Raw genomic sequence first — 16,413 nt, 5'->3', positions numbered from 1 at the left:
ACTGAGAGAGGGAGTGAGAGCACAAGTATGGGGGCAGGAGGTAGAGGGAGACGGAGAAGCAGACTCCCCACTGAGCACGAAGCCCCACAGGGGCTTAATCCTAGGACCCTGAGATCATGGCCTCAGCAGATGCTTAACCAACTGAGCCACTCAGGTACCCCTATTGGTTATGTATTATTATAAAGTATAAATGTGCCAAAATTTATTCTAAGTGTAAACTGTAGCTACTTTACACTCTTATCAAGTGATGTTGCAAATTGTCCAGTGCATCAATAATCATGGTTGTAATTATATTTTTATGCTCTAGTGTTTTTTTCATATATACTACCTTTTATATATACTACTCAATAGATACATTAGAATTACATCTCAAAAAGTTATAGACATGCATATATTATAAGCACTGTGTGATAATGTTTATTTCCTATATCCCTGCTGACACTAAATAATATTCACCTAAAAATTTTTCTTCATACAAGTATCACACATAATTTTTGTTTTACTTTATATTTTCATGACTATAAGTGAATCTTGGCAACTTTCTGTGTCCCGTGGCCAAAGGCACTTACTCTTTTGAACTGTCTGCTCCTGCCTTTTGCTCATATTTTCTTCGGTTATTTATCTTATTATTAATTCGTAGGGTTTTGAAAGTTAGGAATATGTGCATGTGTGGCAAAAAGGTATGAGTTGCAAATAATTGCTCTGATTAAAGATTTTCTTTTGGCTTTATTTATACCATCATTCATCATGTAAAAATTAAATATTTTTATTTGCTTAAATCTGTCCCTATCCCCTAAACTTCTAAATAAAAATGTTTTCCTATGGTTTTAATATTTTTGTTTTTAAAATTTAAATTGTTTTTTTTTGACCTGGAATTCATTTTTGTAATTAATGTGAGATAGAAGCCTAACTTTATTTCCATCCAGAATGAATAACCTAGTGGTATTCATGAAATTACTTTCTCTTGTGAGATATTTGAGAATTTGAAGTTCCATGTTTGTCATTTATTAAGAAACCATATTTAGTTGGATATGTTTCTAGATATTGTTTCATTTCAGTGATTTATTTGTTTCTTCCAGAAGACAGAAAAAATTGGAGAGTGTCACAATTTTTTAAAGCTAGCATTTGTCTAATACCAAAGAGAGGAAAGAAAACTAGAGCCAATTTCACTCATGAATATAAATGCAAAAGTATGAAATACAATATTAGCGATTTGAATGGAGTAGAATATTAAAAGCAGCAATACAATTTGAACAAGAAAGTTACACCAGAAATACAACTATGGGTCCACAGGACAGAAACCTTAATTTTATTACAGAGCTAAATTCAAATGATAAAGCTATTTTATCGATAGACTGCATATGGATTTCATACTATAGGGTAGCCAAATCTTTAGAAGTACTTAAAGAGACGAAGAAAACCATTCCTAGACATATCTTTTATGCCAGTGTCATTAACACCAAATTTCATAATGCATCAAAGAAACTAAAGGCCTCCTCCTAAAATCAAAATTAAGACAGGATGTCCAATATGAGCATTATTACTCAACATTGTTTCAAAGATACCAGATAATAAAACAAAGAAAGAAAAAATGAAATTGTAATTGGTTGCAGATGATATGACTACATACTTAAAAATCAAATAATCATAAATGGTGTCTTTTTATCTGCAAAAGATAGGATAAAAATGAAAACAAAAATTAACATTACAAAAGAACTATTAGGATAAGGAAGTTTAGTGAGCTCTAGTTATATCTATTCAAAAATCAGTAGCTCTTCAAAAATATCAGCAATAAACAGTAAGAAAGGGAGTTTGTTTTAAAAATTTCTCACATTTGCAACAGAACTATAAAGTACCTGGACAGAGATTTAACAAGTGAACGATCTTTATATAAAAGAGCAATATTTTAAGGAAGAACACTCAGGAAGAACTGGTTCAGTATACCCAGTTAGGAATTCAATATCATAAATGTTTCAGATCCTAAGTTAACACCTATTTATGTATTTACTGAAAAACTTTTGCAGACCTTATCTCAGCAGTTCTGATTTTCTTCTGTAAAAAATGATTTGCCAGCTCTTTTTAAAACTGTGATGCCTGATCAGATATTAAAACTTCCTCTAAGGTGACTGTAAACAAAATTTTATGGTACTGACGTCACATTTAATATTTTTATCAGTGAATATGAAAATAGTATACTCAGATAACATTGGGATATCTGTACTTTTGAACCTGTACTTTTTCCTTTCTTTAACTCCTTAGACGGTAGTGAAATTCAAGGTGAATTTTGGGAAATGAATATGGAATTGGAGGAAACAACTCGTAAATTTATGGCAAAAAATTGACTGAATAGTATAACATAAAGTATATATGATTAATACAGGCTGATATTAATACATATGCTAATAAAGCTAGCTCATATTCATGCACATATGTTTAAGAGCTGAGAAAGAGCTTTGCTGTGGTATGTAGCTTTGATTAAATCCTAACTGGGATATGCCATTTTCTCTTAGTATTCTGTTTGATAGGTGCTAAATTTTCTCATTCCATTTTCTGTAAAGGAAGGACTAGCTTCATTTATTCATTCAACAAATATCTTCTAAGTAGCTGCCCTAAAGGATCCTATAGTCTGATTAGAAGAAGCATCAGTTTTGTTGGCTTCTCTTACACCATCTGAATGTAAGCACTGCTATACCAACTGATTTTTATCATAGCCACAGGGCTTTACCATGAATTATTTCCAAAGTCAGTTTTTGAAAAAAAATATGTATCTCTTAAAATAGCCACTCTGTTATCCAAAATTCTCACATCCTATGGCCTCTCCAACAACTCCATCTAAAATAAAATTAAATAAAATTAAATCTTTCCTTTAGGTATACAGAAATTTTCCTCGAGGTGAAGATTTTAAGTGAAGTAAAAACAAAAGAAAAAAAGTCTAAAACTTGAATAGTCACCAGATAATGAAAAATGATTAATAGGAAAATGCAAAGAACCTCAGGTGATGCCAGCTGAAAGACATCAATCAATCATAGCAATCTGGAATTCTCTACTGAAAAGTAGAGGAAGACAATAGTAATAGGAAGTTGTATTGAGCACTGCTAGGGGAAAACAAAGTTTTATAAAGTAAAGGATGGGAAGCACACATTTACCTCTTTCACCAGTAAATTTTCCGCTTTGTGCTCTGCATCTTCCGGTACCGTTGAGTACAATGTTCGGATATCCCAAGACACCGTGGCTGTCTGGGAAGAACAATGAAAAGAAACTAAGTTCTCCAACTTAGAAGCACTGAACAGACCATTATACCAAAAACACAATAGAAAAGTGCCTTAGATCTTAGTATCTTACAGTAAAAAGAGACAGAGAAACTTTCAATCTCTAGAACAGGAGAGCCAACCCTCCGTTAGCTTGCCACTGCTATAATCATTACAATTATGGTTTATCAGTAAAACTATCATTTGAGGCTATTTCATTTCACTGCAGAAAACAAAACTTGGGGAATCTGTATATTTTCACTAGCTTATTTCTATTGTATCTTTTGTTGTAATCCTAAAATAAATTTGAAGTGAAAGAGAAAACGACAGGGCCAATTTAGGACTTATTATTTAGATTTTACATTTTTGATTCCTTTTGAATTGCTTTTTTCAAGTTGCTTCTTTTATGTTGTACACTGTTAGAAGATGAACATAAGCTCTACTGAAAGTTTGAAGTAAAAGATTATTGCTAGATTTCAATTATCTGGAGAGAACTTGTTTCCTCTTTGGATAGACAATTCTCAGATACACAGTGTCACCTGCTTGGTCTTTCCAGAGAACATTACATATTATAATCTACTGGCAAGACAAGGGATTTTTCTCTCTAAAACAATTTTATATAGTTCAGCCATTATTTTATTATTTTATTTTATTTTTTAAGATTTATTTATTTATTTATTTATTTATTTATTTATTTATTTATTTATGATAGACACACAGAGAGAGAGAGAGGCAGAGACACAGGAGGAGGGAGAAGCAGGCTCCATGCTGGGAGCACGACGTGGGACTGGATCCCAGGACTCCAGGATCGCACCCTGGGCCAAAGGCAGGCGCCAAACCGCTGAGCCACACAGGGATCCCCTCAGCCATTATTTTATAATACATTTTTATATAAAAATATTATTCCTCTTTCTCATTATCCTGTGTAGTCTCTTATTAGTCCCTTGACTTTAAAAAATAATAGTTACTCTAAAATACTCTGTCTACTGGAGAGTAGAGTAACATGACTCAAATGTAAACTCCTTTGTAGCTATACCTAGTGCTCTACTAAGATCACTGTTCTGTGGTATAATACAATCAGGTGAACACCGAGCTGGTTTAAGAATTTTTTTTTTCCCTTAATGGTGAGTTTCTGGTATATGGACTCAGGTTTCCAGTAATAATGATCACATAGCCACTTGATCCATGATATCATATAGTAAATAAAGCTAGATTCCCCAAATACATAATACATAGGCAATGTGTGAGATTGGAAATTCATTCAGGTTGGGGTTATAGAAATAAATCATGTGTATAACTATGCGTATAATGGATATCAGTGATTCCTGATGACTTCTAGTTATGAAATAATGTTGATTCTTAATAAGATAACTGAGTCTGAATCACTCTCATGTAGCCATGTGATAAATCTAAAATGTAACATTACAAGTTGCATGGAGTTATTTCACATTTGCACAGAATACACAAAGTAAAGAAAAGGGATACATGTAATAATAAATGCTTATGACAGGCTATTGATCTCAGTTATATTTTGTTATGATACTGAAGAATTTGGCTGAAAAAGTAAGCCTCCATAAAGTTTTGACTTTAAGAACTGTGACACTTCTACTTATGTTTTATTTCTTGAATGTGTCTCCATTGAAGCAAAGATAAATTGATCAAATAAGAAGAGAAGTATGCAGTCATATTTGTTAAGGGTATTAATATGGTTACAAAGAACTTCTTTTCTGAGAATTAGATGCTTTCAGACCACTACAAATTGCCTTGGCCACAACAGACTTCCTGTTTCTCTTTTTACAAACCTTCTGGTTGACAATTAGTAGAGCTCGATTGCATGAAACAGATCCGAGACAGCACTGGAACTCAGCCTAGCTCCTCTTTTGGTGGTAGAATTTTATAAGGGGCTTACTGTCCCGAGATTAGGCATTTGGAAATAAAAACTGTCATTTTATTTATAAAATAAGGCATGCAGGCCTGTGTTTGCAATTTCAAGTCCATGATATTCAGACTTCTTCAACTACTGCCCTGTCGCTTTCTGGTTCCTTCCACACTTTAGTGGGTAGTCTGTGTGGCTTTGTCACAGCCACCATTCTGCTGGCTAAAGTGACCACAGAAAGACTTCATTCCAAGCACATCAGGGCCATTTCTCAATTGGCCAAAGTCCACTGGTCAAAGTCTTTTAAAAAGTCTGCTTTTCCTTCCCTGGGGCTGAGCAAAAGCCTCCTCTGACAGTACTGCAGATCCCAGCTGCTTAAAAAGGAGAACAAAAATGATGCTGTTTATAGAAATCAGTCTGAAGCTTGAGAATTCAACAAGCCTTATAGTTGACTATTTACAAACATCTCATGGTCAATTCTAACCTAAGCATGTGTTTAAAAGTGATCTTCACCTAAAGTTCTCAGATTAAAACAGGATATGGCCTATATTCTAGTAGAGCAGACACTTACACTACATTAGTTGCTTAAAAACACTTTCTATCACATTCAGAAGAGTATTGATTTAGTTTTTTTTAAACTATGTGAAAATATCACTTTCATTGTGCTCACCTTCTCAATGATTCCCTCTCCATGCATTCGTTCATTCATTCATTTATTATTGTTTTAAATTTGAATATAGTTGCACAATGTTACATTAGTTTCAGGTGTACAATATAATGACTTGACAACTCTATACATTATGCTATGTTCGCCATAACTACCATTTGTCACCATACTGCACTGTTACAGTACCATTGATTATATTCTCTATGCTGTACCTTTTATTTCCATTGAGTTATGCACTGTGCTTTAAGGGAAGGTCTTTCTTGTTTTGCTGAAGTTAAAGTGTTTGGGAAATGCACAATAAGTGAGCAGTTGCCCATAACCGGACAGTTGTCATGATCCAGCCAAGTCAAGCATTGAGACTTAGCTATCACAGTATTTAAGAATCTAAGTGGGGGGGGGGGAGGTCCTGTGTGGGGTGGTTGATTAATCGTCCAACTCCTGGTTTTGGCTCAGATTGTGAGGTCAGCCCTGTATGGCATGTTGGGCTCCATTCTTAGCACGGAGTCTGCTTAAGACTCTGTCTCCCTCTGCCCTCCCATCCTGCTCTTTCTCTCTCAAGTAAATAAATTAAAAAAATAAAATAAGACTATAACAGGGAAGTTTGGGGACTTGGTTCAAGATTTCTTACTCTTGGATTGGCAGACCATTGAGCAAGTCAATTTCCTTTCTTTCTTTCTTTCTTTCTTTCTTTCTTTCTTTCTTTCTTTCTTTCTTTCTTTCTTTCTTTTCTTTGTCTTCTCTTTTTTTTTTTTTTTTTGATTCATTTTCCAGGCTCCAAAATGTGTCTTACTTCCTCTATGGAGGTAAAGACAATACATTTTCCATATGGAAAAATGTGAACATTCATAGAGTACAGTGCTCCAACAATATACTTATTGCACCAGGACCTTCTCTTGGCAAATACTCAAGAGGTTGTGGTCTGAGCTCAAATTCCAGGAAGGCACAGAAAAGAAGCCTGCTTGGTGTGAGGCCTGCAGACATGGCCCCATGACGAGTAAGGGCCCAAGACATGAGCCAACCCACTTACAGCCAACCCGCCATGCATCTTTCCATATGGCTGCTCACATTCCTTCTTCCATACTGGACTCATTCCTGCACAAGCCTCATCCAGACTCCTCCTCCTCTCAGAAAGTCCTTTATTTTCCTTACTTTTCACTAACCTCAGGCTTAGTAGAGGTGCCAGCTTCTTCTGAAAGTCTTCTCTAATTCATCCAACACATATTTTCTTTTCTCTGAACTATAAAATTTACTGCCTGTATCATACATAAAGTCTGCAGCTTCACTCTAGAATATTTTAGATTCAAAGCTTTGCTAATGATTACTTCAGCATATACATATTTTTGTGGTATATAAGCAAGCCACTTAAATCTGGTTTGGAAATAAAAAATAACAATAAATGAAATGTTTTCCCATGGTATTTATTATTTCTTTAGTATAGTTGTTTATTTCTTTTAAAGAATGAAATACTTGAATACAGACATGTATTAAAATATTTTTGCACCCTATCTCTGACCACCTATACTTCTCTTAATGCGTAGAAAAATATTTTCTTAAAAATATAACAATGCTATTTAGGCATGATTGACATGCCATAAAGTTCACCCTTTTAAAGTGTAGAATTCAGTGATTTTATATATATTCACAGGTAATACAACCATCATCATTATTTAACTTTAGAATATTTTCATCATGTCCAAAAGAAACTCCATATTTACTAGTAGTTACTTCCCGTTCTTCTTTCTTCTGAAGCCTTGGAAACTACTAACTTTCTATGGATTTGTCTATGATTTCAGTTGGAATCATTCTATACATGGTCTTCTGTGACTGGCTTCTTGCACTTAGCATAGCGATTTTAAGTTTTGTCCATGTTGTAGTATGAATCAGTATTTCAATCATTTTTAATGGCTGAATAATATTCTATGGTGAGAAAAGACGACAGTGTATTTATTCATTCATCTGTTGACAGACATTTACACTGTTTCCAATTTGGGCTCTTATTAATAATGCTGCTATGAATATTCATATACAAGCCTTTATGTGCACTTTATGTGTATATATTCCTAAATCGATCCAGCCCAGAGAAGTTCCCACTTATACATACTCAACTGAAATAAGCACTCTAGGATTCCTCACTGCCATATCAATTTTCTGATGACACTCACTGTGGGATTCAGGGAGTTAATAGTTCCCCTAAGTGTGCACCTTGTCTTTCTAAGAAGCAGCTGGCCAAAAGCATGCTGTGTAGACAGAAATGCTAATAGCAAGTCAAAGTGCTCATGTTTGATTTCTGCCCTTACAGGTACTCTACATCCTGGAACAAGGGCCTTTGTAAATCTCAGTCTCATTAGCTTTTAAGCGAGAGGAATATTAGTACTTAGAAATAACCTAGTTTGACAAAGATTATCACTTAGCTTTTAAATTGCAATTACAATGATCTTGCATGAATACTGTGAGTCATTTAAAGCCTACTTTTCAGGCTCAGAAGCCAAGGACTAAAAGGAGGTTGAGAGTCCTATAAAAATGTTAAGCTGTGTCTCAGTAAAGCAAGAAGAAGAAGAAGAAGAGAAAAAAAAAAGACCACAAATGACTCAGGGCCTTTCTGCTTTTCAATTTAAAAGGTGTTAAGGCCTTTCTGCCTCCTCTCATCAAAATGATCCATGTGGTTGGGTCTGGAAGTCCCCATATACCAGTTGCTTTTTATAGCTAAAAACATACTGTGGAAAGAACAAGCCATTGGTATGTTAAGAATTCATGATTCACTCAGTCATCATGGTAAGCCAATGGAAACTGCAGGATGCACAGGGGAACCCTGAGACACTAATTCTGAACTTCTGAGATGAAGAGGGGATTTGAGAAGATCATGTAACTCTTCTGGCAGGCGACTTCCCATCCTCAACATAGATTTTTGACTCTGAAACTGGTACTGTCTGATGTCAAAAGCATAATCTTTCAAGTGTAAGCACTGCTTCTTGTTCATACTGGTGCCCTTGATAGACGCAGCTAACCTCACAGAAGGTGGGCCATGAAGCCGAACTGAAATGGAGCAGTTTTACTGGGGTGGGCAGTCTTGAAATGCAGGTGTGAGCAGATGACCTTCCACAGCGTGCTAGCTTTCAGACTTCTGAACTTTCTTGTTTAAGATTTGGATGTCCAGAGGTGATTGCACTTCAGGCTTTCTGTATCTATTACTCGGAGAGAAACTCATTGCTGGTTTTTTCATTTTTTGTTCTGCTATTTTTCTTTTTATCAGTCTCTCCTCAAACTGAATCACTCAATATGATTCACTGTGTCCTTGAAACCATTCCTTAGTTTTGGTTTTCCTTCCTTACTCTCCTTGCCTATTTTACAAAGCCACAATTTGGTGACTAAATTCCTTGCTTTTCGGTCTTAAGTTTCTATTACTAACTGCTTCAAAAAGAAAGACGAGAAAAGCAAGAGTGGTAAATACAATGAGTGAAGAGGCACATGTTTTTGAAATGAATGAGTTACAAAATGCATCTAGACTGCTTATTCTTACTGATTCATTATGATGCAAGTAGTCCCAAAGATCACACTGCCTGCTCCCAGAACCCACGCACTTCATGTGCCAAGACAAAGCAAGGTGCATCTACCTCAGCCCCTTAACCGGGAAGAAGATGGTTTTAATTCAATGTTCTGGGATCTCCTCTGAAAGCCCACGAGCCTGACATTGCATTGTGCACTTGAAATAGAGATACAGACTGATTTCTCCCATGTCAAGTAACATCCATATTAGGGCACACACTCCTGAAGGGTTACAGAGATGAAATGAGCTCTTGGCGATAGCGACTATGTGGCAGGCACTGTACCAGCAGAACAAGCTCCTGGAGAAGGGGATTCTGATTTGAATGCTGTTATCTAAAGGTGACATGTTGCATTGTGTTGAAGAGGAAAGTATATTAATAATCACATTCCTCATCATCCGGCAAAACAAATTACTTCATCCTCTTTATACTCAAATTTCATTTCGGAATGGCCTTTGGTTCCTAAAGGACCACAAAGGATTCACGTTATGTTCTAAAATAATAACTTACCTGTTTCTGAAAGATAATTCATGAAATAAAGATTCATTTTCCACCTGCTTTGTGCCAAGTGCCACTCTAGCTGCTGGGGGTCTCCTGATGATCAAAAGAGAAGACATCCCTGTCCTACTAGAGGGTACACCCTAATGGTGAGGAACAAGTGACAGAGGAAAGAAAAAGCAAACTGAGATCTTTCTAGATAATGATCGTGCTGTAAAGAGAAGCGAGCAGGGTGGTGTCATAGAGGAACATGGTATGGTTGGAATCATGGATGTTTCTTCAGAGTGATGGCACATGAACTGAATTGTGAATGAAAGGCGGACCAGTTGTGCAAGAGAGTGGACTGGCCCTTACGGAGGGGACAAGCTTGGCAAGTTCAGGGAACAGGGAGAGTGCTAGGCATCCATGCAGTGGCCACGGAAAACAGGGTGAGGAGATAAAGGCTCAGAGGTCATCAGGCACCAGGTGATGGGGACAATGGTGAGAAGCTGGTTTTGACTCTGAAGGCAATGGGAAACCACTGGAAAGTTTAGCTAGAGTTGTGGCATTCATGATCTGATCTGTATTTCTACAGCTTCCTTTAAATGAGGGCAAAGGAGGAAGCAGGAAGACTGGTTAAAGGCTACTTTTGAGGATGTAGGCAAAAAAGGCTGGGATGGTCTGGGTCAGCAGGGTGAATAGGGAGAAGAAGCTCTGTGGGAGTCTTGTCTCAGTAAAAAAGATCTCTAAGTTGTATCAAATAGCAACTGGAATTCCTGTTTCTTGATATTTCTTAGCTAGAAGAAGCCAGGATTCTTAATCAGCTTTATTTTTCATCCATATTAGGGCACACACTCCTTAAATCCAGGGCTTTTGCTTTTCTTGTCAGCCTCACTTGTCTGGGAAGTACTATTCTATATTCAGCCCCTCGTGGGTGCTGAATAAATATTGATTAAACAAACCAAGTAATGAATCATGTCTGCCACAAGTGGGGGTGCTTGGTAACATGGAAATATGGAAGTGAGCTGGAGTCTCCCATCCATAAGGACACAACTGGTCTTGAGACATTTGGAGGGAGGGCGGGAGGTTTAGAGTTGGTCCTCTATCTCCAATTCTGTGATGCCCTGGGGATGGGAGTGGTCACTCTATCACTATATCCCACTGAGAGAGCAGAGACTGTCCGCACACATCCCAGAGAACCCTTACTCATTACTCAAAGATGAGCCTGGGAAATGATACTCTAGCCAGGGGGGAGGGGGCTTCCTGTTGGTGGGCAACACCTTTGACATGTAACATGGGCTGTGGATGTAGAAGACTGTGGCAGAGGGCATTTAAGGAAGGGTCTTTACTCCATGTAGAAGGAGATGAAAAAAAAAAAAAAAAGAACCCAAACGAACCCAGTTTCATTCATTATGGCAGGGCTGCTCCAACTTTTTCTGTAAAGGGTAGGGTAGTAAATCGTTTAGGGCCCTCTATCTCTGCTGCAGTCCTACAGTGTGTCATGAAAGCAGCCACTGACAATAGATAAAAGAAGGGGCATCACTGTGTTCAAATAAAAAAAACTTCATTTATGGATATTGAAATCTGATAATTTTTATGGTTACAAAATCTTTTTTCTTCAATGATTTACCCCGTTCTGTGTAGAAAATAAAACAAGGTAGTTTTTTTTAAAAAAAAAAAAAACACCCAACATCATAAAAATCATTTCTTGTTCATGGGACAGACAAAAATAGGCAGCAGGTCACCCACGGGTCATGGCTTGTCAACCCTTGCCCTGTAGAGTAGAAAAGAGGGGAAACAATCTATCTGAACGTTGTTCGAAAACTGACAACTTCATATGGCAATAATATTGAAAACTCCCTTTTGTTTGTCGGATGCTGGATACAAATGACAATTTAGCTGTCTGTATGACAGGACATTTTCTGATAATAGGGCCTAGGTGGCATCCAATCTCTCTTGAGCACCTGCTGATTGGGAGCTATTCTTCCGGCTAGTGTCGTAGCTCCCTCCACATCCTGTTTTATGTTCTCCATGCAGAGGTCAGATGAGCTTTCAATAACATACACCAAGTCAGTTTTTCTCATTCTTGAAGTGGTCCAGTGACTTGCCACTTGCCACCTGCATGTGTAGTAAGATGCAAGTGTCTTATCTTGTCCTTGCCAGACCTTGTCTCTGACCACTCTCTCTGTCAGAGCTGTCTGGGGCCTTTGTGGCAGCTTCCTTCAGCCTGAGACACTCCTTCCTTCCTTAGGTTCTAGCATAGTTGGTCTTCCCTGGGAATTCTGAACTCAGGTCAGATGTCACCTCTTTTCTATGACCAGGCCCTGTTTCATTTTCTTCACAGAACTGGTCTTTATCCCAAGATCTAGCAGTTAATTTGTTTCCTTATTTGCTTGATTCATCTGACTGAAAGGTAAGGTCCACTAAACCCAGGCAACTTCTGTGTAATCACTGCTGCTTCCCCATTCTGAGACTAAGGCCTAACATTCGGTATTACACATTATATATTCGTTGAATGAAAAGGAAGGAAATGATCTGAGGGGGGAGAGAATGTCATGTTTAGGACTGTGCTGGTATTTTACCCATTGAGAATGAAGAGGCCTGTGATGACAGCAGTAGGGTTTGGGTGGGGGAGGAAGATAATGATCTTGAGATGGACCAAAGACTAGATTTTGGAGAGAGCCTTGAGCAATGGCAAGGCGTTTTCCCTTCATTTTGAAGGCCATGGGGGGTAGCCACAGAAGGAGTTTAAACAAGCACAAAAGGGAAGAATTCAGTGTATTTGCTGGAATGTTCACTTCTGGAAAATAAGGAAGTATGCATGCCAATATGTGCTCTGTTTACACCATTAAGGATGGCAAAGGTCCTAGAGCAATCAGACAATCTTTAACTTAAATCGTTGTGGAAAGATGCCAAAAAATGAATTCAAATTCAGTGAGATTGTCACATATCATCTGCATGCCTCTGCTCTCTTCCTGAGTTGGGGGACTTTGGAAGAGCTTCTGTCATACTTCTGGATGGCACAGTAGAAGTGAAGGTCTACGAGTCTCAAGGATTTTTGTATTGGTTGTCTGTAAAGGTTTGCCTTCAGTCTGAAAGAAAGCGAGGGTGTGGAAATAAAAAAAATAAAATGTGGCTCGACTTGTGTTTGCAGCTCAAGCCCCGGTGGTCCAACCACGGAAATGACATGTCTGCACGATATAAGCCTCTTTTAAAGTGTGTCAAACAGCAAAGTAGGAGTCATTTAAAAATCTGCAAAACAAATCAGAAGAATTTCTTCGTTCCTTCCCACGAACCTCTCTCTCTCTGTTCTTCCATCATTCTCTATGTATACTTGGAAGAGAAAATGGTTAACTTCCGTAGACCTTCTTTTTTAAAAATCCGAGGAGGAAGGTGAAAATAATTAACCTTTAGAAACCAGAAGCCAGATCTACCCCCAAGGTAAAAGGGCACGGAGATGTGAGGCTCTTTGAGGAAGTGTGTGCACAGGGCCCCAGCAACTCAACAGAAGTTTTCACGGACAGTGGCTACTTCGAAAAGTTACCCTGGCGTTGTCTTTTCATCAGCTTTCGGATATTCGTTTGTGATGCCTGAGACTAACTTTCTTTTAGGAAAGACTACCACCTGCCCTTTGAGATCTCTGTTTATATAGATATTTACTAACAACCTAAAAATGCTTAAGATGACCACAAATGGAAAATGCTGGAGACACAGGGGTGCTCATCAGCCGTAATTCGACTGTGCTTGTTTCCAATGCTGCAGTGAATTGCCTTTTTATTCATTCTCTCTACCACTTTCGGGAGCATTCCATGCACAGCCAATGAGCACTGTCCTCAGATCATAAATCCTCCCAGGAAGATGTGCTTGCCTACCTTTCTTTGCCCACAGCTTCAACATCTCCTTATAAAGGGACAGCCAAGATTAAGGGTGATTTTTAAGAATGGCATATTCTGTGCCAAGAGATCCCCCACCTCTGCCATTAGTTGGTTTCAGTGAGAAATGGGTGAGGAAAGAAATGCTCTGTCAGGGTTAGGGAAAGCAGCAGTTAGAAACCATGTGGAACCAGCCAGCACCCTGTGTATCTCCTGTCTGAGAAGGCCACTGTGGTACTGAATCTCTAATCTTTCAGCTGTAAGAGGACCTAGGCCATTCTCTATTGGCGGATGTGGCTTCCCACTTCTGTGACTGTGACGTAGGGTGATCACAGGAAAGAGTTCTGTGCAACTTGAATCTATAAGGCGAGACAGCTACCCAGTTTGGAAGGATCTTCTATCAACTGTTTAATAAGGTAACACTTACTGAAAAGTCGTCACTGGGGAAGAACAGAAGATCTCGGAGGGGATCATTCCGATAGGTCTTTTCAAGTTCTTCAATGACAGTTTCATAATCCAAAGGCTCGAGGAGCCTGGGTTTTTCCTGCTGAGAAAAAAGAAAATATGATATTAACCACTGACACACATAATCTTGCTTCTTCTCGACGCCTGGTTGGGTTTCATTCCTTAGTATTACCAAAGCTTTGACATTATGCAGTCCTTCCAATGGAGTCACAGAGACTCCAGGCATTTAGGGCAAAGCCACATAACTATTATTTTCAGATCTGAAATAATATGAGAAGATCCTGAAACATTGGACTCTTGCTCAGTAATTCAAGCTGTCTCACTGAGCTCCCCACGCTCACGGTATTTGGCCAAACACATCCAGTGAATTATGTAAACTTTATCTCTGTCAATTTGAAGAAAGGTCCTCTGCTTGCTCACTAGAGTATTATGAACTTCATCAGTTTTGCTGAATTAGATCCTTCCTTGTGAGGTCTATTGGATCTATTTTAAAATGTTGGCTCCCTATTAGCAAGCAAAGTATCACGAGCTGTCTTCATTGTCACTGAAGCATGGATCCTGTGTCAGGATTAATTGCTTGGCTCTGAGCCTCTTTGCCACAACAGAGAGAAGCTGGGTAATTCTCTAAGAGAAGTGAACAGCACAACTATTATGGACACAGTGTGGTGAAAATGGAGAACAGTCTGAAAAATTAGCCAGATAATCACACGGCTTCAAAATCCTGAAGCCAAGAAAAAAGGCAATTTTTTTGGCCAATTTCCTCAAAGAAATTGAGTATAGCACCAAATGATGAACACCAGTGGGGAAAGGTGTGATTGTCTCTTGTCTCATTATAGGGTTGATGTGCCTACTCCAAACACGGGAGAAAAATGGGTCCCCAAGTAAAGAATAAAACATTATAAACCAGAAAACCAAGGACACAGTCTTGAGTTCCCTAGCCCTTTGGTGAAATATCTGTGCAACTTAAATGAAAAGGGATGATCTTTGGGATGATACTGGGGCTCTCAGAAGCTGGAGTGGTCATGAAATTTGGATGCCAAGGGGAATCTCATAAATGGAAAAAAAAATTTCTCTAGCACATCAATGACATCAACAATTTCCTGCCGACCTCACCCCTCCCCAGTCTGCAAAGCACTGAGGTTTGGTTTTGATTTCTAAGGCCTTCTTTGGAAGGTTTCTGCTGGTGAGGCCCCAGAAACTTCCACCAACATTTTAATAATTGCTAACTGGCTCCTCAAAGTAGCTGTCAATGTTTTTTTTTTTTCCAAATATAAACAAAACCCAAAACAAGATGTGACACAGTGGTCCTCGAACAAGGTTTTCCATGTACTTTCTGAATTAAAATGAAACAAAAGAAACCCATTTTACAAATGCTTAAGTAAACTAAAGACAATGTAAGATGAATACTCTCTCTGGAGGAGCCATTCAAGTAAGACTGCCAGATTTCGCAAATAGAAACATAGGACTCCGTATAATATTCTCAGGCAAGATGTTTAGTTGTCCAATACAAACTCTTTAGTGAAAAAGCCATGTGAAATTGTTCACTATTTTGCAGCAGAAGACACAGAAATCCTATGGCATAATTTGGGTAATTAAAAAAAAAAGTCCTAGTATGCCTACCTTTTGACATGATTATTCTACATAGACTTATTTTAAGTTCCAATTCTCTATTTTCCCAGGCCAAGATTAATCTCAAGGACCACAAATTGATAGATCAAGAGGCAAATGCAGACTCCAGATGTTAGATCTGGCTTTGTTTTAGTTTATTTTTAGTTGGTTTTGAACGTCTTCACGTAGTGGCAACTCAACTGCCGAGCTCAGCTACAGATCTTGGTGTTCTGTGTCTCTGATCTCTTACCCTGCAATGTCACACGTTGTGTGACCAGCTGCTCCCATAGGCCTTCAAGTCTGAAATATGTGGCTTGTTTTGGAACCAATTTTTTGCCTCCTTCTTTTAAGATTGTGTTTGTATGAAATGTAGCAAATGAACCATAGGTTTCGTTGGTTACTTCCTTTTCCCTCACTGGTTCTCTGGCTTAAGAATGCTGATGCCCTTCAGCACACACGTACCAACAGCCCATGATATGTCTCCTTATGCCTTCTCTCTTCTTCCCTTCCGCATGTCAACATGAATGGGACAGAGAGAGCAGGGCTTAGTGTGTGCTGCAATTTATGGGTTTAAAAGCAAACAGCATAAGATGTTTTAGGGGGTGGCTTTTGCAATTCTGCTCTCACCATTCTTTTATCTCCCTTAGTTGCAAATATG

General features: G+C 38.2%; 1 protein-coding gene across 4 annotated transcripts in view; it reads right to left on the bottom strand.

The window, feature by feature from the left end:
* The window catches only part of DOCK10 (dedicator of cytokinesis 10), a 200,373-nt gene that overhangs the window by 133,228 nt on the left and 50,732 nt on the right, over window positions 1-16,413 (bottom strand). For 2 of the 4 annotated variants that reach the window (XM_055300086.1, XM_055300087.1), the window contains exons 2-3: window positions 14,110-14,229; window positions 3,147-3,236 (exon numbers count right to left, since the gene is read on the bottom strand). In XM_055300086.1, the coding sequence (XP_055156061.1) occupies window positions 3,147-3,236; window positions 14,110-14,229 (210 nt within the window). The remainder of the gene's footprint in view (window positions 1-3,146; window positions 3,237-14,109; window positions 14,230-16,413) is intronic. The other 2 variants (XM_055300088.1, XM_055300089.1) reach the window with 1 other exon arrangement.

The sequence above is a fragment of the Nyctereutes procyonoides genome, unplaced genomic scaffold, assembly GCF_905146905.1.
Source record: "Nyctereutes procyonoides isolate TBG_1078 unplaced genomic scaffold, NYPRO_anot_genome, whole genome shotgun sequence".
In the NCBI taxonomy this organism is placed as follows: Eukaryota; Metazoa; Chordata; class Mammalia; order Carnivora; family Canidae; genus Nyctereutes; species Nyctereutes procyonoides.
The sequence above is the reverse complement of the archived record's forward strand: the minus strand, read 5'-3'. Positions and strand labels throughout refer to the sequence as shown.